Genomic DNA, 17,821 nt, shown 5'->3' on the forward strand with positions numbered 1-17,821 from the left:
AGTAGGATCAATAGAAGCATTTTCTGATGAGTGAAGTTATTGGAGGAAGATTTTTTCAAAACAAAACAAAAGTTAGAAATTTACTGTCACTTCTGAAAAAGTGTATTGGTCAGCATACTTTAGTCTAGGTGCCTATATAAAATCAATAATCTCTTACTGTCAGTGATATCAGTGACTCTTGTTCTAGTATCAGTATTCTTATGGRATGAGGAGACAATCTGGTATGAATCCAGTATAAATCATTTTTTATAAAGCTTGCAAAGTAATGAAAGTAAACTTACACAAATATATATTGTGGAAGTGGTTTTCATCTCAGTGTGCCACCGTGCTTTCACAGCCTCACTTACTTAGACTGACGTAGGCAAATAAAAAGCCATGCCATGTAAGGTACTAAATGTTTTGCCATAAATTACAAAAAAATTAACCCACAGAGCGACAGATTCCCTTCCCTATTGACCGTTTCCCTGGCTAGTAGGGAAGAGCCTGCGAAATTTCAGTTTGACATGGATCAAGGAGCTCTGAAAGAACCATATACAAAATCTTCTATATATTTTCTTAAAGAAAAAACAAACAAACGAAAAAACCCACCACTTAGCTAGTCCCTAAACTCCAGCTCAGACTATGGATTACCTCCAGCCCCAGCAGTCAGATAAATGTGCACGCTCTGCCCGAGCTTTGGGTTCTGACTGTTTTGCAGCTTTTGTGTGGAACCACTTATTAAGCAAATAGGAAAAAATGGGAATAAATATATTCAAGAAAGGTGAGTTTAAGTATGATAATGGGTGATGGTGGAATACCATTATTATAGATCAGCAGTCTCAAACCAAGAGAAATTGCTTACAGCCTTGGAAAAGATTCAAAAAGTGTCTTTAAAAATCTTTCACCCTTAGAGGTTACCTAAGAGGACCGAGCTGAAACAGAAGCAGAAAGGTAAAACAGTTGTTATTTTTGTTCCTATAACTTCTTTAAGTAAAACCGAAGCATTCAGCTTCCAGAGMTGTTCATTGGAAACTGTTGTGGATACTTCATGCACTGGTGTGTTTTCCCTGTACAATGCTAAATAAAATAAAAAGAAATGGCTGCGCTGAAAAAYACAGTTAAAATGAGATTATATTTATATATAAAATAATAGCTGAAAGCTATCTATAGCTTTGTAGAATGAGAAATATTTCATCATAGTGCCAAAAACGTAGGCAAACCACCAAATCATTCTGTCTGGATTTAAATATATCCCACAGTTTCTAGACAGCTACGTGTGTTTGCTTTCAAACTACTCCTTAATGTTCTTACCTCTGTCTGCAGCGACAAAAAGAGTTATTACAGTCTCAGTTTGGTATAAACACTCTTGGTGTACACCCTGCTATCTGGGAAAATCCTGAGGAATACAGTACAATATAACCGTGCTGCTTAGCTTGTGAGGTGATTCCTCTTAAAACACTTCCATATACTGAGCACAGTATTTTATACAAACTCTCTCTCTCTTTTTCCTTTTTTTTTCCTTTCTGCTTGGGAGTTTTGGGGGTTACAAATAGATTCATATTGTTTAATTGCTTAATTGTATAGGGTATTTTCCTTACGGAAACCAATATAGCTTTATAAATGCTGCGAAAGGTTTTTCAGGCACTGTGCAGATTTTTAAGTTCTCTTTCATTCCTTTTTTGCGGCTGTTGGAATTGAGCTGTGCTTTGTCTCAGGCGCTTGTCTTTGTACAAAGACACAGGCAGATATGCGAGAGACCCTCGGGGTCTCGGTGCKCCTCCTTTGGCTGGCGGAGGCCGAATCCGACAGGCTCGTGCTGCACTTTGTGGTGCCGCCTCGGCGGAGCCTGCTCCGGGGGAGATGGACGGTCCGCTGCTCCCAGCCCCTTCGGGCGGCTTCGTTCCTCTTTGTGGGAGCTCGTGCCTGGCTCCGTACGAGACGAAAGCAGATCAGTTCGATTACTGGGTCTGTTGGATAATCCTTTCTGCAAACCACAGCCTGGAGCTCCGTGACTCTCTTTTTTTTTTAAATTCCAGTTATTCCTCTCCTTCTGAGATTCAAATAGATCATTTCATACCATAATACAACCATATATTCATCTGAAGTAGCCTGTAACAAATGTAGTGATAGTAAGCAAAAATGTTTTTATACAGAGAACCACTAATTGGTAATTTATGCCAAAACCTTTTTTTTTTTTTCCCAGATTCTCATTTATTCAGTTTCTTTTTGAGACATTTGCAGGCTTTAATAACTTTCAAAAGCATTTGTTACATTTACATATCTAATCTTACACAATATTTATGCTTTCCCGAAGTGTATTTGACCTTCTGGATTTAGAAATTTCAACYGCACCTGAAGTTTTCAGCCTGCGATGCAGTTTTTGATACAGCTTTTCTCTAAAGGGCAGGCAGAGGAAAAAATAAATAATGGGATCGAGGCACACGTTTGCAGCAGATAAGATGAGAGTAAACTCCTTTGCATAGTACAGAGCTTTTGTTGACTGGCAGTTGAACTGGGAGCTAGTTTGGCTTAGAGTGTATGGTATTCTGCAGAGGTGGTATGGCACAAAGCAAATGACAAATACAAACATGATACTGAATATATTACGACTGGTCTTCTTCTTCGTCATRTCTGAATTCTTTCTGAACTTTTTATAGGAGCTATATATCTTTTTTGATATTGAGGTGTAAAAAATGATTAACAGAAGAAACACAATCCAGAAAATCCCAATGCAAATATAGCTCGACACCTCATGCCACTGTTTGCCAAGCTCACTTTTAAGACCTATACATTTTCTAGAATAATTTGCTTCAGTGATTTCGTTAGTTAAAATCATATTTGGAAGTGATAAAAACATTAATATTAGCCATATGATTACGGAGAGAACCTTACTATAGTTAACTGAGTGAACAACAGAGGTAAATAAAGGCTTTACAATTTTGTAGTATCTGTCAAAACCTATGAGGCCAAAAAATGTTATTCCAATATACATGTTTATATAAAAAACAACAGCAGAGTATCGGCACACAAAAATGTTGAGCTGCGGAGGTGCAATTTCCGAATCGGCTAGGATTTTGAAAGGAAATGTCAGGCTCATTAGAAGATCGGCAACAACGATGTTTTTGAGATAGACGATGAAGCTGCTCTTGCTGGAAACGAACAGGAAGATCCATGCTGCCACACTGTTCAGCAAGAGTCCTACTATGAAAATTAAACAGTAAACCAGTGGAATGGCTTTCTTAGTTATTATTGTGCTGTGAGAGCAGTTGTTTTCTGATGAGTTTGTGCTCCAGTTGAACATCTTACGATGTCTTTGTTCCTAGAAGCAGAGGAGAGATCATCTCAGTAAGATAAGATGGTGCTGGGCTTTCCATTAATTTAKTATAAGAATTCTACTCTGACTTCAACATAAACTTGGCATGTTTCTCTGAAATCACCAAATTATCATTTCTTGCAGTGATGTGTGGTGAGTATTTTCCAAGTGGTGCCATCTCACTTTTTGATGGTCAGTGGCACAGTGCTGTTTTGGATAGAGAATCCATTTGATTCTCCATGTGGCCAAAGTCCAGTGTCTTCATGTCCTGTACTGCTCCCTTCTTCGTGTATAAGCCTACATACAGGGAGCTAGCAGGGGGGCAGAGGTGCAATGATTTACTGACTCTGAATRTATTTCATTAACTCTTAATGACCACTATCTATTTTTAGCACTTGTTTAGCAGAAAGTGTGTGTGGGAGATAAATGCTGCTTTTACAAGTGGTATATTTTGTATACAGTGATAGTAAAGGCAGTTCTGTTTGRGTCAAGACTGGTAAAGATCCAAGTATGTGCCAATATTTCCAATATGTTCACCTGAAGGAAAACCTTATGTGCAGGTGGCACAGTTTGCTTTAACTTTTGCTGTTAGTAGCATGATATGCAGAYATGCACATGGTACAAGCTAGAGCTGTATTCTCAAGTTGTTCAGATTTAAATTTTAGAGAATCCCTATGAAAGCTCCAAGAAATTACATCTGCTGCCTGCTTTACTTGAACAGAAGTAAGTGGGGGTGTATGGGTGTGGATCATCCTCTGCAGGGAAGGCTGACAGACRTACTGCTGCTGCATTTGGTGAATAAAACACAGGCAACTGGAAAACATATGCCACAGAGCTGGGAAAAAACCTACCTTATCTTTTAGAAAACAAAGAATTTTCTTATCAACACAATTTAAAGTCAATAGYTGATTCTTCTCTCTAGCAGACTGGAACCTGAATATAACCTTACGATAATGGGGAGTGGAAGTTTTCTTTCAAATAGAAAAAGCTGTTTTTTCTTTGGTGTATTGTTATCTATATCTCTTYTTAAAGACTTAGTAAAAGCTGACCACCTAGGTTCTGTGTTGGAAGTTGCATTGATAAGTGCAGCGATGGAGCACGTATTATCAGTATTTGCATCCAAAGCCTACAGTTAATCTCTTCCTGRGGGTTTTCTCATAAACAGCCCTGCTGTCCTCTCTTTGTTTAAACTCCAGTTGTCAGGGCTGGCTTTTTGTTTGGTTGAGAGTTTTTAAAGTAAAAAGATAGTGTGAAGAGCAGATGTTAGAAGATAACCACTGTGTGAATAGATGTGTAAGGCTTGTGAGGTGATAACGCATAAAGTTTGAGACAAAATTGCTAAAGCAATTGACTGAGTGGAGGGGGAAGAAGGCGGAAGGAAACTGGAAAGCACCAGTAGGAATGGCATTTTTATTTAAGGTGTTAATGCATTGTATTTGAAAACTGTTCTCTTCCCACCGCTGCCTGCTGTATATGTGTTCCCTTAGTACGGTAGGACCATCTAAATGGGGACCTCTCTGCATGTGTTATGTTTGGAAGTTGTTCCTGGTCTGTAGGGCTTTCTAAAATAAAGTACGCACATGTGGCTGATTCTGTACTTGTTCTTAATAGCAGATATAAAATGGCTTGGGAGGTTCATGGCGTGTTTCTTGTGCTGAGGCATCATACTACGAAGGGCCATCTTGGGAGTGACTGCTGCCGAGAGGCTGAAGTCCAAGCTAGAATCAGAAGTCTTTCGAGATCAATAGCATGTCCTTACCTTTCTCGCTTTGACGGTTGAGGTGCTATTCATGAACGTGTTAAGGGTCTAGAGATCCTTCCATTCTCAGGCACAGGGCCTCTTCTTTGCCTGGGTGACCTATGTGTAGGATGGGAAAATACAGTTGTTAGGGCTGTACGTGGTAACATAGCCCAGTGTAATGCTGTGGTGCTGAGAGTTCCTTATAGCACACCTTGCATTTAGATTGTTGGTACTGCAGATGATTCTTTAGACCTCTTAGCAAGACTTTAAAATTTGTTAGAGATGGATCTGTAGAGGTACAGTAATTATATTCAGCCTAAAACCCATCACTGTGTATRCAGGGCAAGAGTCCGTTTTTCTTTCTTGTGCATCATGTAGTTTATGTTTATGCTAACTTTCATCAGTCCTTTCTGTCACCTAGTCACAGTCAGAACCGTGGATGCTTTCTGAAGGGCCTTGTTCCTACTGCTCTGAATAATTTAGCATTAACAGCAAACACTGTTGCCTCGCCAGCCTGTTTCTGGGATCAGTTACAAGTCACAGTGTAGGTCCTGTAGGAACTATGGGAACATGGTATCGTGATGTCTAATTCTTGTGCTTCGATAAAGAGTCATTCAAGCAGACAGGCCTCTCTGCAGCTGCCTGGTACCTCTGGATCTGCATAACCACTGCCACAGCTCCAGCTGCGCCCTTCTCTTCTCGTTTGGTGGCTCCAGGGATGGTTTGTGTGTAGCTGGCAGACGGCCTACTTCCACCTTGTAGAGGAGCAACGCTTTCATGCTTGTTCTTGTTTCATTTTTGCTCAGGCTGCCCATAAGCCTCTGTAGTGGCTCTAATGTGAGCGCTTGCAATGGGCTACCAGTTGCAGCAGAAAATGGGCATAGACACTCCTCATTCAATGCTGTGGTTCATCTGGAAACCGTGGCTGCTGCTCATTTGATGCTAACTGCTTGGTGGGTCAATTTAGTGGTTTTTTGCCAAAATGCTAATTGAGATGATGACTAAAATTTGGGATTTTTTTTCTTCTTTTTCCCTCACTACTGGTAACCTTGCTATTGTGTAACTGCTGCTATTTGCTAATGTTTAGCACCCAGGAGTTCTTAATTTGTGTGTGAGAATATCCTTTTATGCTTGAATAGCCTTTTATGTTCAAATGCTTGGTCCAGAATAAAGTGTGTGTATATAAATAGATATACACACATGTGTATATATATATATAGTATGTGTTTATATATATATGTGTGTGTGTATGTATAAATAAATATATACAAATAATATTAAGTAGTTGTGCAAAACCAGCAACACTGATTCACCAAATTAACAAGTTTGATTTGGTGAAATGTGTAAATACTCTGAAGTTCCTCAGTTTACAAATCATGTTGTCTTGACAAAATACGTGAGAGGAAAGATGTATAAACCATTAAAATGCCTAGTTCCTTCCATGTTCAAATTCTTATGCTAGCATTTATAACTCTTCCAAAACCAATAAGGCACCCTTTTCTTGACCTCTACACCTTGACTGACAAATTTCAGAAGTATAAAGTTCATGATTGTTTTATTCAAGATAGCAGTAATTTACAAATTTCTTGTTTTACCCTATCACATACATTTTTCAGTACCAGATGGACATTTTCAGCTATGTGCAGTGTGATTACTGGGTCAGGAATTGATGACGGTGGTTACTGTGTTCAAAAATSTTTTTTGAACTGTAAAATGGAGTCTATCAAGGAGGAAGAGCATGCCAAATTTTCTCTGMTGTTCTGAAAAACCTAGATAAAGAGGAAGTGCAACGCACAGAACACAGCAACTGCAGATTGTGCTGAGTTGTGCTAAGAGATGTAGCTTTTTTTTTTTTAAAAAAAAAAAATGCTTCCTAATCTGATAGGAGTACGGGTGGTGATCTGGACTTGCAGTCAGTTAGGCTGGTAAAAGCAAATCCAGAAGCAGAATGCAATTTGGGAGAACATCCTTGGCTACCTAAATCATAATGCCCATCCTGTTCATGCAGCAGCTTCTGCCGGTGCCAGATGGGTCAGGACATCTTCTGCAGCTCCTGCGGCTGGACCTCGAGGGCAGTGCTGGGGGCCGCAAGCTGAGATACGCCTGTTCGCTCCCTGGGAGCCCAGGCTGCAGCAGGATGTGAAAGCAGGGCCTGTTGTTGTGCTTTGCAGGTGGGGGCTCACGTGAGCTGTGCTCAGGATTGCTTCCTGAGGTGTCCGGTCGCCCTCTCCGGAGGGTCCGGACTGGTGGGGCCCGGCAGAGGGACTGCTCGAGGGCAGGAGCCTCCTCCTGAGGCAGCGTGTATTGTGGCACRTAGCTGTTAGGTGCTTGTTTGCATGCCTCCATAAAGATGTCGATGCAGCAGGGTGGGTGGCGTGTTCCCGCGTGAGGACGTGTACTGTCCGTGGYTTTAATTAGCAGCTCTCCCTTGGGGAGGTGTTTGTTGTGGTGAACGTGAGATCAGCCGGCAGGTTCGACTTCCTAAGCAACTTTTTGCAAGTTTGCCAGGAGACTGAGATTTTGTTACTTTTCTGTTCTTAAACTGGTTGTCACAAGGCAGTGTCTACATYGGAATACTTAAGAGGATAAAAGCGTGTAAAATCTGCTAAGTGCCACTTCGGCATTTCAGAATTACCTTTCTAAATTCGCTGGTGGTTCGTGTTTGTCATAGATGCCTACACTGTGAGAGAGGAAAATGGGATAAATAGTCAAATTAGAAYAACAGACTAGGCAAATGCTCGTGCCACGAGAAGTAGAAGCTGAGTAACTGTGAGACAGCATCGTATGCGGTAGWGTTCAGTGCACGCTTCCTCCGCCTGGGTTGCAGAGAGAGGGTAAGTTACGTGCAGCTTCTCGGGGCCGTGGTTTCTTGCCGCCGCGCTCCCCAGCCGTTCCTCCGGCAGCGCCCGCGTCCCGTGGGAAGGCGGAGGGCGGGAGGAGGCGCCTCCGCCGGGACGGCGAAGCGGAGATTCGCTCCCTCGGTCCCTCCGCCCGAGGAGCCCCGCGAGGCCCGGGGCCTCGGGAAGGTGGCATCCCCTGGCCGCAGGGTGCCCACAGCCGTGGGAGCGAGTCCGACTGCCCGCGTGGCAGCGCCCGCTTTTGGCCTGGACTGTTGAAATTCAGGATGTCCCCATTAGGAGGCAGCAGGTGGGGAGGGGAGGTATCTTTGCATGTGCTTTCCTTTTACCAGTGAAGTCCTGATTTCCCGACCGTGGGATGAACCAAGCCCAAGTGTGGAGCTCCAGACCTCTTCTGACCTCTTCTGTCTGGCTAGTTATATAATTCTTGAGGGGAAAAAAAAAACTTCTTTGACCTATGTGTACAATATAGTTGATATTCAGAAATTCAAAAGAAAACAATTTCCTCCTGGCCCCCAGCTTAACGCTTTGCTCATGCCTTGCTTCTGCAAAAGCACCGYGGAGCTGGCCAGCTCCGCGCGTTACAAACCTCTGCTGCCCGCTGTGAGCAGTCCCGCTGAGGCTTTGCGGAAGGAAGCAGCAGGTACAGTAGAAAGCTTGACTTTTTGTTACAATTGTGAATGATTTTTAACATCCAGTTGGACATGAGATATTCATTTCTAGAACTGATAGAGATGTTGTTTTGAGATGACCTTTTGATCTGCTTATTCCTCTCCTTCCTTCCTCCCAATCTGCTCGCTTTTTAAAAAGAACAAAAAAAAAACCAACCAAACAAAAAACTCCAACTTTGCAACGAGGAAGATAAACCAACTTTTCATCTCCTGGCTAGATCAAGGCAACTTAGCGCCCTGCCCTGCCTTGGAAGGCAGGAGGAGTTTGTAGGAGCTGTGTGAGCAAAGGTGACCCCAGCGGTGGGGAGCAGCCCTGGTGCCCGCGTGGTTTGGCTCAGCGTGCGTCTCCTCAGGAGATCCGGGAAATYGTTGCTGGCCTGGCTGTAGAAATAGTGATGCTTTCAGCGTCCCTTCCAATAGCAGTCATTTTTAGTGWATTTAAAAACAGACCCCAAATTATTACTGTGAACCTGGCAGGAGGAAGTGTGCCACATAAAATTACACCATTTAAAACAGACAGTATTAGTGTTGACACAGTTCCGTAACAGATTTTCCAGACCAAAGGTATTAAGCACAGTTAGATTGTACATGTTTTTTTTTGATGTTGATCATTCGTTTCTGGTTTTCTGAAGGACAGCGCCAGTGGGCAGAGCGAATAGGTGTAAAGATCAGTTGTTGCAGATAAGATTGTTTATCTTCCTGTTAAAATGGCAAGCTCCTTGCAGGGCAGCACAGGTTCCTTTGGYTGCAGCGTGAGGACACCTCAAGGGTAGAATTTTATTTCTTTCTTGCAAAACCCACCTATAGTTAAATTTCTTTTTACTGTTCAAGAGTCCCTATGCTACTTTTTTCTTCTGAAATTTTAGCCTCATTTTTCTGAGAGGTTAAAATTTTCATTCTATTTTTATTTGAGTTACAGACAAGGTCTTAAACTACTCTAAAAATACAACCTATTATCATTAAAATATTAGAGCCTGTGATTATGTCTGCGCAGACCCCAGTACTTTCAGTGAAACTTGGTCAATGCTTTAGCCTTTTTGCACATAGAATCACTTTTGGATCTAACKCAAATATTCCAAGTTCTTGAATCAAACCTTAAAAATAAACCCCCAAACCCTTCCCATGTAGTCAGGTATATCATCTTAATTAGGGGGCAGTGGATGCAAGAGGAAAGGTTATATTGTTATATTAGGAACATTCTGTTTACAATTTTGTATTAGAGAGTTAGAGACCAACTTTCAGAAGCAATTGCGTTATCAAATTTGGAATTACTCTAATGCTAAGTATGTCAGTAAAATATTTTAATTATTAATATTTTATTGTCCTTAAAATTTATAATTTGAAGAAAATACTTGGCTCAAATAAAAAATGATTCCTTTTAACGTTCTGTTTTAAGAGAACGTCTTCTAAAATGTTTGTTTTTTTTAAATTCTATTTTTTGATGTTTTTATATAGCAATATTTCCTTGTTCATAAGTTAAACTAAAAGTAGATGCTTAAGAAAAATATTTTTTGCTGATTATATCTAAGCTGTATACACAAATATGGAACAATTCTTACTTGTATCTCTGTAATCTAGAGGGATGTCATCAGTTCATTTCAACATTTCATAGCTCAAACTACTTGTGGGAATTTTTCTTTTTTCTGTATTTATTTACARTTATGATTTCATCTGTGTTTTAGGTAATTTGTTTGTGGTTTGCATAGCTAGTGAGTGGTTTGTTGTTCACCTTCATTTGGCAATTAAAAACTGCAGTTATTTAAAAATCATTTGAGCATTGATAGCCTACAGAAATACATAATTAAAAGGCAGTCCCTCAACTGGAAAAARAATACATGTAAAATTGCACTTGTGGCCCCTTTTCAGCTGTTAAGCAAATCACAGAATAAGTTGGGACAGTTGTCTTACAATATAAAACGTTATAAAAACCGTATAAGCTACAGCAGCTTCTCTTACTGGTTAGCGCGAAGTCTTCCGTCTTCCCTGTCTCATCCATGCGTTGCCGCTTTGCAGCTGGGTGGTCTCCGAGTTGTGCGCGCGGGGGTCTGGTCCCGCTGCGGCGCTGGCGTGCCGGGGCGCGGGCGGGAGGGCTCCCGGCCGCCTGCGCCTGCTGCCCGCAGCCTCCCGGCCGCCTGCGCCGCGCCGGGAGCGCCGTTCGGGACAGGCGCGGCTGGGCGGCTGAAAAAGCAGCCYGTGACCTTAAGTTGAGGGTGGGTGTTTTCTTTCCTTAAACTGTTCCCAGGCCTGGCTGCGACCTTTCCTGCAAAGCTTCCCCTAGTAATGTCTTTTTTTGTTAATGGAAGTATCCTGAAGTGGAGTTCACAGGGCTAGGGTGCAGTTGTGCAGGCTGTGTGCAAAGGCTCAGACGCTTTTTCTTGGGAAAAAGTGATAAAGCTTTGCTGATGCATNACTCGTCTGTCTATCTTCTTCCCTCCCTGTTCTTCTCATACTTTTGCTGGGAGGCTCAAAAACTAAGGACAAAATTAATAGAAATCTATGGTAATAGAAAAATTAATGCACTCTCTTACTATGAACATGGGAAATTACTATATTTGGAAAGAAATCTGAGGTTAGGGGAGAGAAATTCAGATTTATATGTGTATTTAAAAAATTACCATATGTGAATTGCATACGTCAGTGTTGCTAATCACTTGGTACGTGACGTGTGCTCTGTTTTCCGAGAGGTGACCCAAACCCTGCTGAATGCAGTTTCTCCATGAACTTTCCTTTTACGAGCCCTTATCACCTTATGAGAAGGGGCCAAAGGCATGAACAAATGAATATGCAGTCTTCTAAYGTGCTGCTGTGGTGAATGTATCCAGAGCAAATGCATATTAATCTGAATTAGTAGTCTCCTTCTCCGCCAGACCTCACTGAATCTTTCCTGGTGAAATATGGTGATACCTTTGGAGACTTAAACAGAATTCTTTATTGCGAGTATGGTCATCCCTCTTCTATCTGTAAGATCCCAAATCAAAGACATAATGCCRAATTATTCATTGCTTTTGAGTGATGAATTTGGAGATTCATTTAATACTGCCTTATATCCAGTTTCAACCACAGTGTCAGCATTCAGCCTTTCCAGAAACCGGGATCCGAGCTCTTCAGATCTAGCTGGTGGCTAGGTGTGACCTGCAGCTTTGGCTTCGGTGACTTTCCTAGGAGCGGGGTGACAGGCAGGGTGCGAGCAGGGCCTGTCCTGCCCTGGTCTGCTTGTCTCTAGCTTAAATTTGTCTGTACTGGAGGGGCAGKGTCAAGGAGGATAATGCAGAAGACACTTTAAGATGCTTCTGCCCAAATGCGTGTGAACAGACAAACTCTTCACCTGCTCCCATCCCACCCTAGTGTCACTGAAGGAAGGAGAGAGGAATAGGTCTGATAAGGATTTGCCTGGTCATAGGAGCTTTGCGGGCCTCTTGCATTCTGAGGAAGACTTTGTAATTCATTCTAAAACTAAAACAAACTTTTTTTATTTTCTTCTCCTGAGAAGCGGTCAGCAAAACCTTATTATTCCTTCTGGGACCAGGGTCAACTTTCAGATTATGACCCACAACAAACTTTTTCCAAAAGCTTCTGTGTCTAAGCCTAAAACTAAAATAGCAATGTTCCATTTGTGTCCAGATGAAATCCTTGCAGAGGAGGAAGCAAAAGTAGTCTGCCAAGAGAAGTGAGTTTGAAAGAGAAAAAAAAAGAGGAAGAGCTTCCTGGCAAAGCAAAACTGTCAACCAACCTGATTTAAACTTCTGCCTCCCAAGGRTGATGCTCACTTTATATGTAACACCTCAGACTTTGATTGAAAGAGGCCACGCTTTAAGGGCACAGCAAATGGGAGAGTTTAGTCAACAGTGAGAAAGTAGTTTAAAACTTTGAATGGCATGTGCATTGTTTCAAGGGATTGAGCATTCCAGCATTTTGGTCGATTCCTCAGAAAGTCAGGACCTACGTCTCCAATTTGGATGGGACTACCAAGCTTTTTGCAGTAGGCATAGTCTTTCCCCACCATCTAGTACAGCAAACTCAAACTAAGCTGTGGTAGAAGAAAATGGCATGTAACAGCACTAAAAGTCTTGTTTGAACTGTGGTCTCCTCCAAGCAAATGGGCAGTAAAGGGATTTTTTTTTTTTTTTTTTTTTTTTTTTTTTTTTTTTTTTTTTTGGCATGGTTATTTTGTTTTGTTATGGTGTGCCAGCATGCAGGCTGCTTTCTCCAGTCTCCTGTGACTGTAGTAACAGAGGTAAGGCTTTTTACCCTCTGTTGCTCCTAGTTTAAAAGAAGCTGAGGGGAGATGGTTATAAAGCAGATCTAAGATGACATGAAAATTTCTCAGGGAGGACACAGGTCTGTTAGCACAGATGTGTTGCAAAGAGGCTGTGTTATGCTACCACAGTCACTGCCTTTTATTTTGCGGGAGAGGAGGGGAAGAAGCACTGTCTTTTGGTAGGTTACTTCTGTCCAAAACATTTTGATTCTCTGACTTCCCCAGTGGGCCCCAAACCATCCATTTGTTTTCCTTCCAAAACAGAGATGACTTTGCATCCTCTTGGTCTTGAACTTAGCCACGTGTTGTGAACCTGGAACCCCTTAGGCCATAGAGATKATTAAGTTATTTGGTTTGTTGAGGGTAGGTCTGCTACTTCAGTGAGACTGTGGTTGTGCTGATAATGCTTGTGTGAGTATGAGAACAGAAGTCTCATCTTCCACGTCTGCATCAGCACTTCCGGAGAGTCTCAGGTTGGCTTCAGCGGTACTTGGGCACTGCCAGGGGATGTGGATACTCAGAGTTCTGCTGTGCTCCCAGGGGCAGAAGGCTTGAGCAAGACTTTGCTTTTCCCTGCAGTCTAGAGCAGTTTCTCTTTTGTGTTTTTCTGCAGCATAATGTTCCTTCTTGGGCTGGTTAGCTGGTTACAGACCAGTCATGGGCTTCTGACTCTGAACTGCTTAGTAATTTGCTATTTTTAAATCTATAAAGTAGCCCTTTTATAGCTAACTAAGTTTGGTGGGAACATGGGTGAGTGATCTGGAGCCTTGCACTGACCTCGTGATGGTCCTCTTTCCAGGAAGGCAGAGCTCAGATCTAGCTGTTCTGTCACTTGGCACATTAACTCCCAGGTCTGCAGAGCGCAGGAACTGCCTCCCTGCTCATCCTCATCCCATCACAGACACATCAGACCTTGAATGTCCATAGTGGTATGAGCAGGCTCACTGCTCTGTTTAGAGGAAGAAATGCATCATACTTGCTTTTTAACCTGGTGCTTGAGTGAAAGAAGATCTCAGTGTCCTAGATGCCTGAAATAACGTRTAAGAGTCAATCAGCCAAGAAGAGTTTCTTGGGCAGAAAGACCTGCATACCTTTGACAGATCTGTAGAGCAGCTGACTGCTGATTTGCCACATGTGCGAGATGGTTTCAGTTGTGCAGCTAGTACTTTGTGAAGCCGTTTGTCAGTAACTAAGCAAACAGGGGAATAGTCACATTTGGGTTTGGTTTGTAATTGTATGTTGTCTTCTGTCTTTTTTTTTTTTTGAGTCATGAAATCCACAGACCCAGACCTTATGCTCCACAATGTCTTAATGAGAAAGCATATGAAATTATTTACTGGCACTCAGAGTTGTCATCCATTAAACATCTTAGTCCATCAGGGGATTGGCCTGTTAGATTTTAAGTGCAATTTTCTTTAATGACCAGACGTTTCCTGGAAACATCGCATCTTGCAATCATCTCAGCAGCGCAGTGTTGTCTTCTCCTCTGCCTGCCCTAACACCCTGATTAACTGCTCCTGAAGGCCTCTAAGACTGCATGGAATTGAAACGCCCCATGCTGGCTGAATGTAATTATTCCAAGCAAGGTCATTTTTCATTGAGAAACTTCTTAATTTTTGTGTGTTATAGGCTGTTACTCTTCGGCTTTTTGGCAGGTAGGAGTGTGGGTTTGCATGAAATCACTGCAGTGATATCTGGGACTGTGAAACTGTAAATGGGAACTGCTTAAAAGATCTGCCAGTTCTGCTTGTGTGAAAACCCTAAGTTCTTCTCATCTGTCATCTCTGGTTGTGGATGTTGTCATCTGTCATGAGATGTTCATTGATCATTGGGACTGAACATGTGTGAGATGTTTTGGGCTTTTAATGAAAGTACATGCACTGACTATAACTACTGTGCAGAAAGATGCCAGGGCAGGCAGCTACAGAGCTGAAATAGAGAGCTGTAATTACTGATCTCCAGAACGAGGCGAGTTGTAGGCCAGTTTTGATTGCATCTGTTGCATGCATGTTGAATGCATGTTTGTCATTTCCCTGTATGAAAGGCTGGTTTTGAATTGAGAGTCTGGCTTGAAAAATTCTAGCTTGCGTAAAAGAGGTTCTTACTGYCTTCTGAAACTCTGTTCTGTCTCATATCAGTTCATGAGTTGCCCTCATACAGCCTACAAGTGGGGCTCTGATGTTACAGAGTAGTTAGATTCCTTATTTTGGATCGTAGTTGTTTGGATATCCCTTCCAGGGGTTCATGTCCCCCTCCCYCCAAAAGGAGAGAATGTGTTAACACAAAGTGAAGCACCTTGCTCTTGTCAGCCCTGAGAGCATTAAAGGAAAACTGTCTTCTGTGATGTGCATACGGCAGGGATGGCTGTTACTCCTCAGCAGAGTTCAAAGATGCATTGAACAACCCGTGCATTGCAAATCGGTGCTAGCAGTACTTAGTTTCATGATGCAAAGTTAAAAAATCTCTGCAAATGAACACTTGATACCGAGAGACTGAATGTCTAACAAACTACAGTTTTGTAGTAACTTGCTTTCTCTGAAGAAAACCATGGAGGCACTATACTTGTGACTGTAGAATATTACATAAATCAGTTGGTTTAGACCAAGTAACTCAGAATAACAATGTAAACAAAATTACACTGCAGTTCATACCCACTTATTGCATTCATTGGGCTCCAGATTCCTTTTAGGAAAGCTGGATTGCTTTTTGTTTTTTGTGACATAATGAAAACTCTAGCCTGACATTTCAGGGAATGCAGCGTACTTGTTCTTTACTATGACAGATTTCATTTTGAATCCTAGTGACTCTTTCTAGTTCCGTAATTTTTCGTAACAACGTCCACTGAAACTTGGTGAGATATTTTTAGAAGTAGAAGACTTTGGCAGCTGATACATTAGCATTATTTTCATTTATTTCATACATCTCTCTAGACTAATATTTTCCTCAAAGCAGCAAGCTTGTTGTTAAAAAGCAATTACATAACTTGTGTGTGCGTGCGTGTGTAGGGAATGGGGGCTCTGTGTGTGCAATGTAATTGAATTATCAGAATGAGATTACAGGAGTGGTGTTAAATGCAGGATGTCTTTGGTCAGAATTCTAAATTTCATTCCTTATAGAGGGAAAAACTCTGTAAGGAATAAGTTTAAGTTGGAGTCAAAGCTTGCCATTTAGATCTTGCTAAGTCAAGGGCTGTTTACTTTGCAAAATCAGTTTTGGGGAATTACACTCAAGGCATTTAGAAGTAAGTTGAGCAGGGTGTTCGGATGGGCAGTGTCATCCTGCTGCTTTGACTAGCAGTTAAATGCTCTAACTCAGTAGCTTTAATTGCTCAGAAAAATAAAGATAACCTTTGCCTTTAATAAAAAGTGAAGAGCACGTTTAGTGTTAAAGATATAGAAGTAAAGAAAAAAATGCATCTTTTCATTTGAAATGTTCAAAGCTGTTCCAGTGGCTTTAAATAGCCATCCTGTTTTCAGCCTGGTTGGTAATATCTCTTTTATCACTCTCACTTTAATCTTATCTGTTGTATTACATTTTCCTTTTGTTTTTTGTTTGGGTCTGCTGATGACTATCATTGTACTTGAAAAAGTAATCTATGTAGCTTCAAGGTTGTTACCTAATTTGAACAGGCTGTTTCATTGTTCAGTGTGTGTATATGTATTTATATATAGTGTGTGTGTGTGTGTATATAGTGGTATAACAGACATACGTGTTTAATATGCATTAGCCTAGGTCCCATGCTCTTTTATTCAAAATCTAGTCTCTTCATTATTTAAAACTTAAATATATTCTGAGAGAAACATAAAATTGTGAACTGACCCAAACAAAAATACTGAGTAACCCACCATTCTGTTTTTACATTGCTCAGAAGTGGTTATTTAGGAAAAAAAATAATAATAGGAAAAAAGAAAGGGGGGGATGCAGACAGTGATCCCTACTGCGATGGTATTCTCACTGCAAAGCAATCATTGTATAGACATCCTTAGCTGCAGGTTGTACGTGGAACCAGCATGTTTTATTGCCCCTATTGGATAAGGAGTCCTGTTCACACTTATTTTTGGCAAAACTTGTTACCTTTTTCAGAGGGAAAAGAGAAAAAAACACGAAACATGTAAGTTCCTGTGAATAAACTAGTGCCTGTTCCATCGTAAGTTACTCTTAAAGGATGTAATGATTACTAAGACTTCAATTATAGATGGACTCTTAATTCAAAGCAACACACATTGCAGATGTAACCCCGAGTTAGGAGAATGCTCTTTCCCGTTTAGCTCATCACTGCCCCTTGCAGCCTTTCCTAGGGACGGAACGTACCTGGTGTGCTCTGGAGCCGCTGCTTCTCTCTGCGTTAGACCGGGGGGCTGTGCCAGCAGCGGAGCCTCGGGCGGCCCGCGGCTCTGGCCACCGCAGCGCTTGTGACCAGCAGAAGCAGAACACCGCTTGCCAGGGAACTGGAAGTGAAATGTCACTGGTCTTCCGCTCTGCAGATCTAGGGTAGTCAGAGTATATCAGAAAAGGAAGCCAACCCTAAACGGTCAAAGCCATCTCAAACACCAGTCAAGGTATTAAAATGCTGCAAGGTGGTTTTGCTTTGTGCTTTTTCTCTGGAAAGCTGTGCAGGTCTGTTAATGCAGCAGCAGTTCAAGGTTCATAGCCATCTGTATGAAATTAAGTTAAAAATGCTAGTATGTTGAAAAGTAATCCAGGTGTGAACCACATTGGAGATGATTTTTCCTGTTATATTTTATAGTACAAAATTATGCCATTGCAGGATTGCTTAATGGCATAGCTTTACCTTTTGGTTTGAAATATTCTTGGTTAAAACTTGTTAGAATTGTTAAACTAGAACTAGAAGTGTTAAGCACTTCAGTCAAAATGCAGCTGCCTCTAGTGAAAGACTGAAGTGTGCAGCTCTGCCTGAGTACATGAGGTCCCAAAAGAGAGAGGAATGCAATGTTTTTGTGTAAGCTGCCATTCTAGACAAGTCACAGTTAAGACTGAGTC

The 17,821-nt window shown here is 41.6% G+C and overlaps 2 protein-coding genes across 5 annotated transcripts in view; one reads left to right on the forward strand and one right to left on the reverse strand.

Annotated features, from left to right (window-relative positions):
- The window catches only part of MED12L (mediator complex subunit 12L), a 148,336-nt gene that overhangs the window by 43,605 nt on the left and 86,910 nt on the right, over positions 1-17,821 (forward strand). The gene's annotated exons all lie outside the window — the stretch shown is intronic.
- Positions 1,482-17,270, reverse strand: P2RY14 (purinergic receptor P2Y14). Of its 4 annotated transcripts, XM_085302839.1 has the most exons (6): positions 17,132-17,270; positions 8,221-8,317; positions 7,669-7,713; positions 5,052-5,150; positions 2,332-3,298; positions 1,482-1,993 (listed from the first exon to the last, which is right to left on the reverse strand). In XM_085302839.1, exons 4-6 carry the CDS (start codon positions 5,082-5,084, stop codon positions 1,938-1,940), a joined length of 1,056 nt encoding a protein of 351 aa, XP_085158965.1. In that variant the 5' UTR covers positions 5,085-5,150; positions 7,669-7,713; positions 8,221-8,317; positions 17,132-17,270; the 3' UTR covers positions 1,482-1,937. The 4 variants fall into 4 exon arrangements, with proteins under 4 accessions (XP_085158965.1, XP_085158961.1, XP_085158963.1 ...); XM_085302835.1 differs by having other exon boundaries at positions 1,932-3,298; XM_085302837.1 differs by lacking the exons at positions 7,669-7,713; positions 8,221-8,317 and having other exon boundaries at positions 1,932-3,298.

Source organism: Rhea americana, unplaced genomic scaffold (genome assembly GCF_003343005.1).
Source record: "Rhea americana isolate MKP2758 unplaced genomic scaffold, rheAme1 scaffold_193, whole genome shotgun sequence".
Taxonomy (NCBI): Eukaryota; Metazoa; Chordata; class Aves; order Rheiformes; family Rheidae; genus Rhea; species Rhea americana.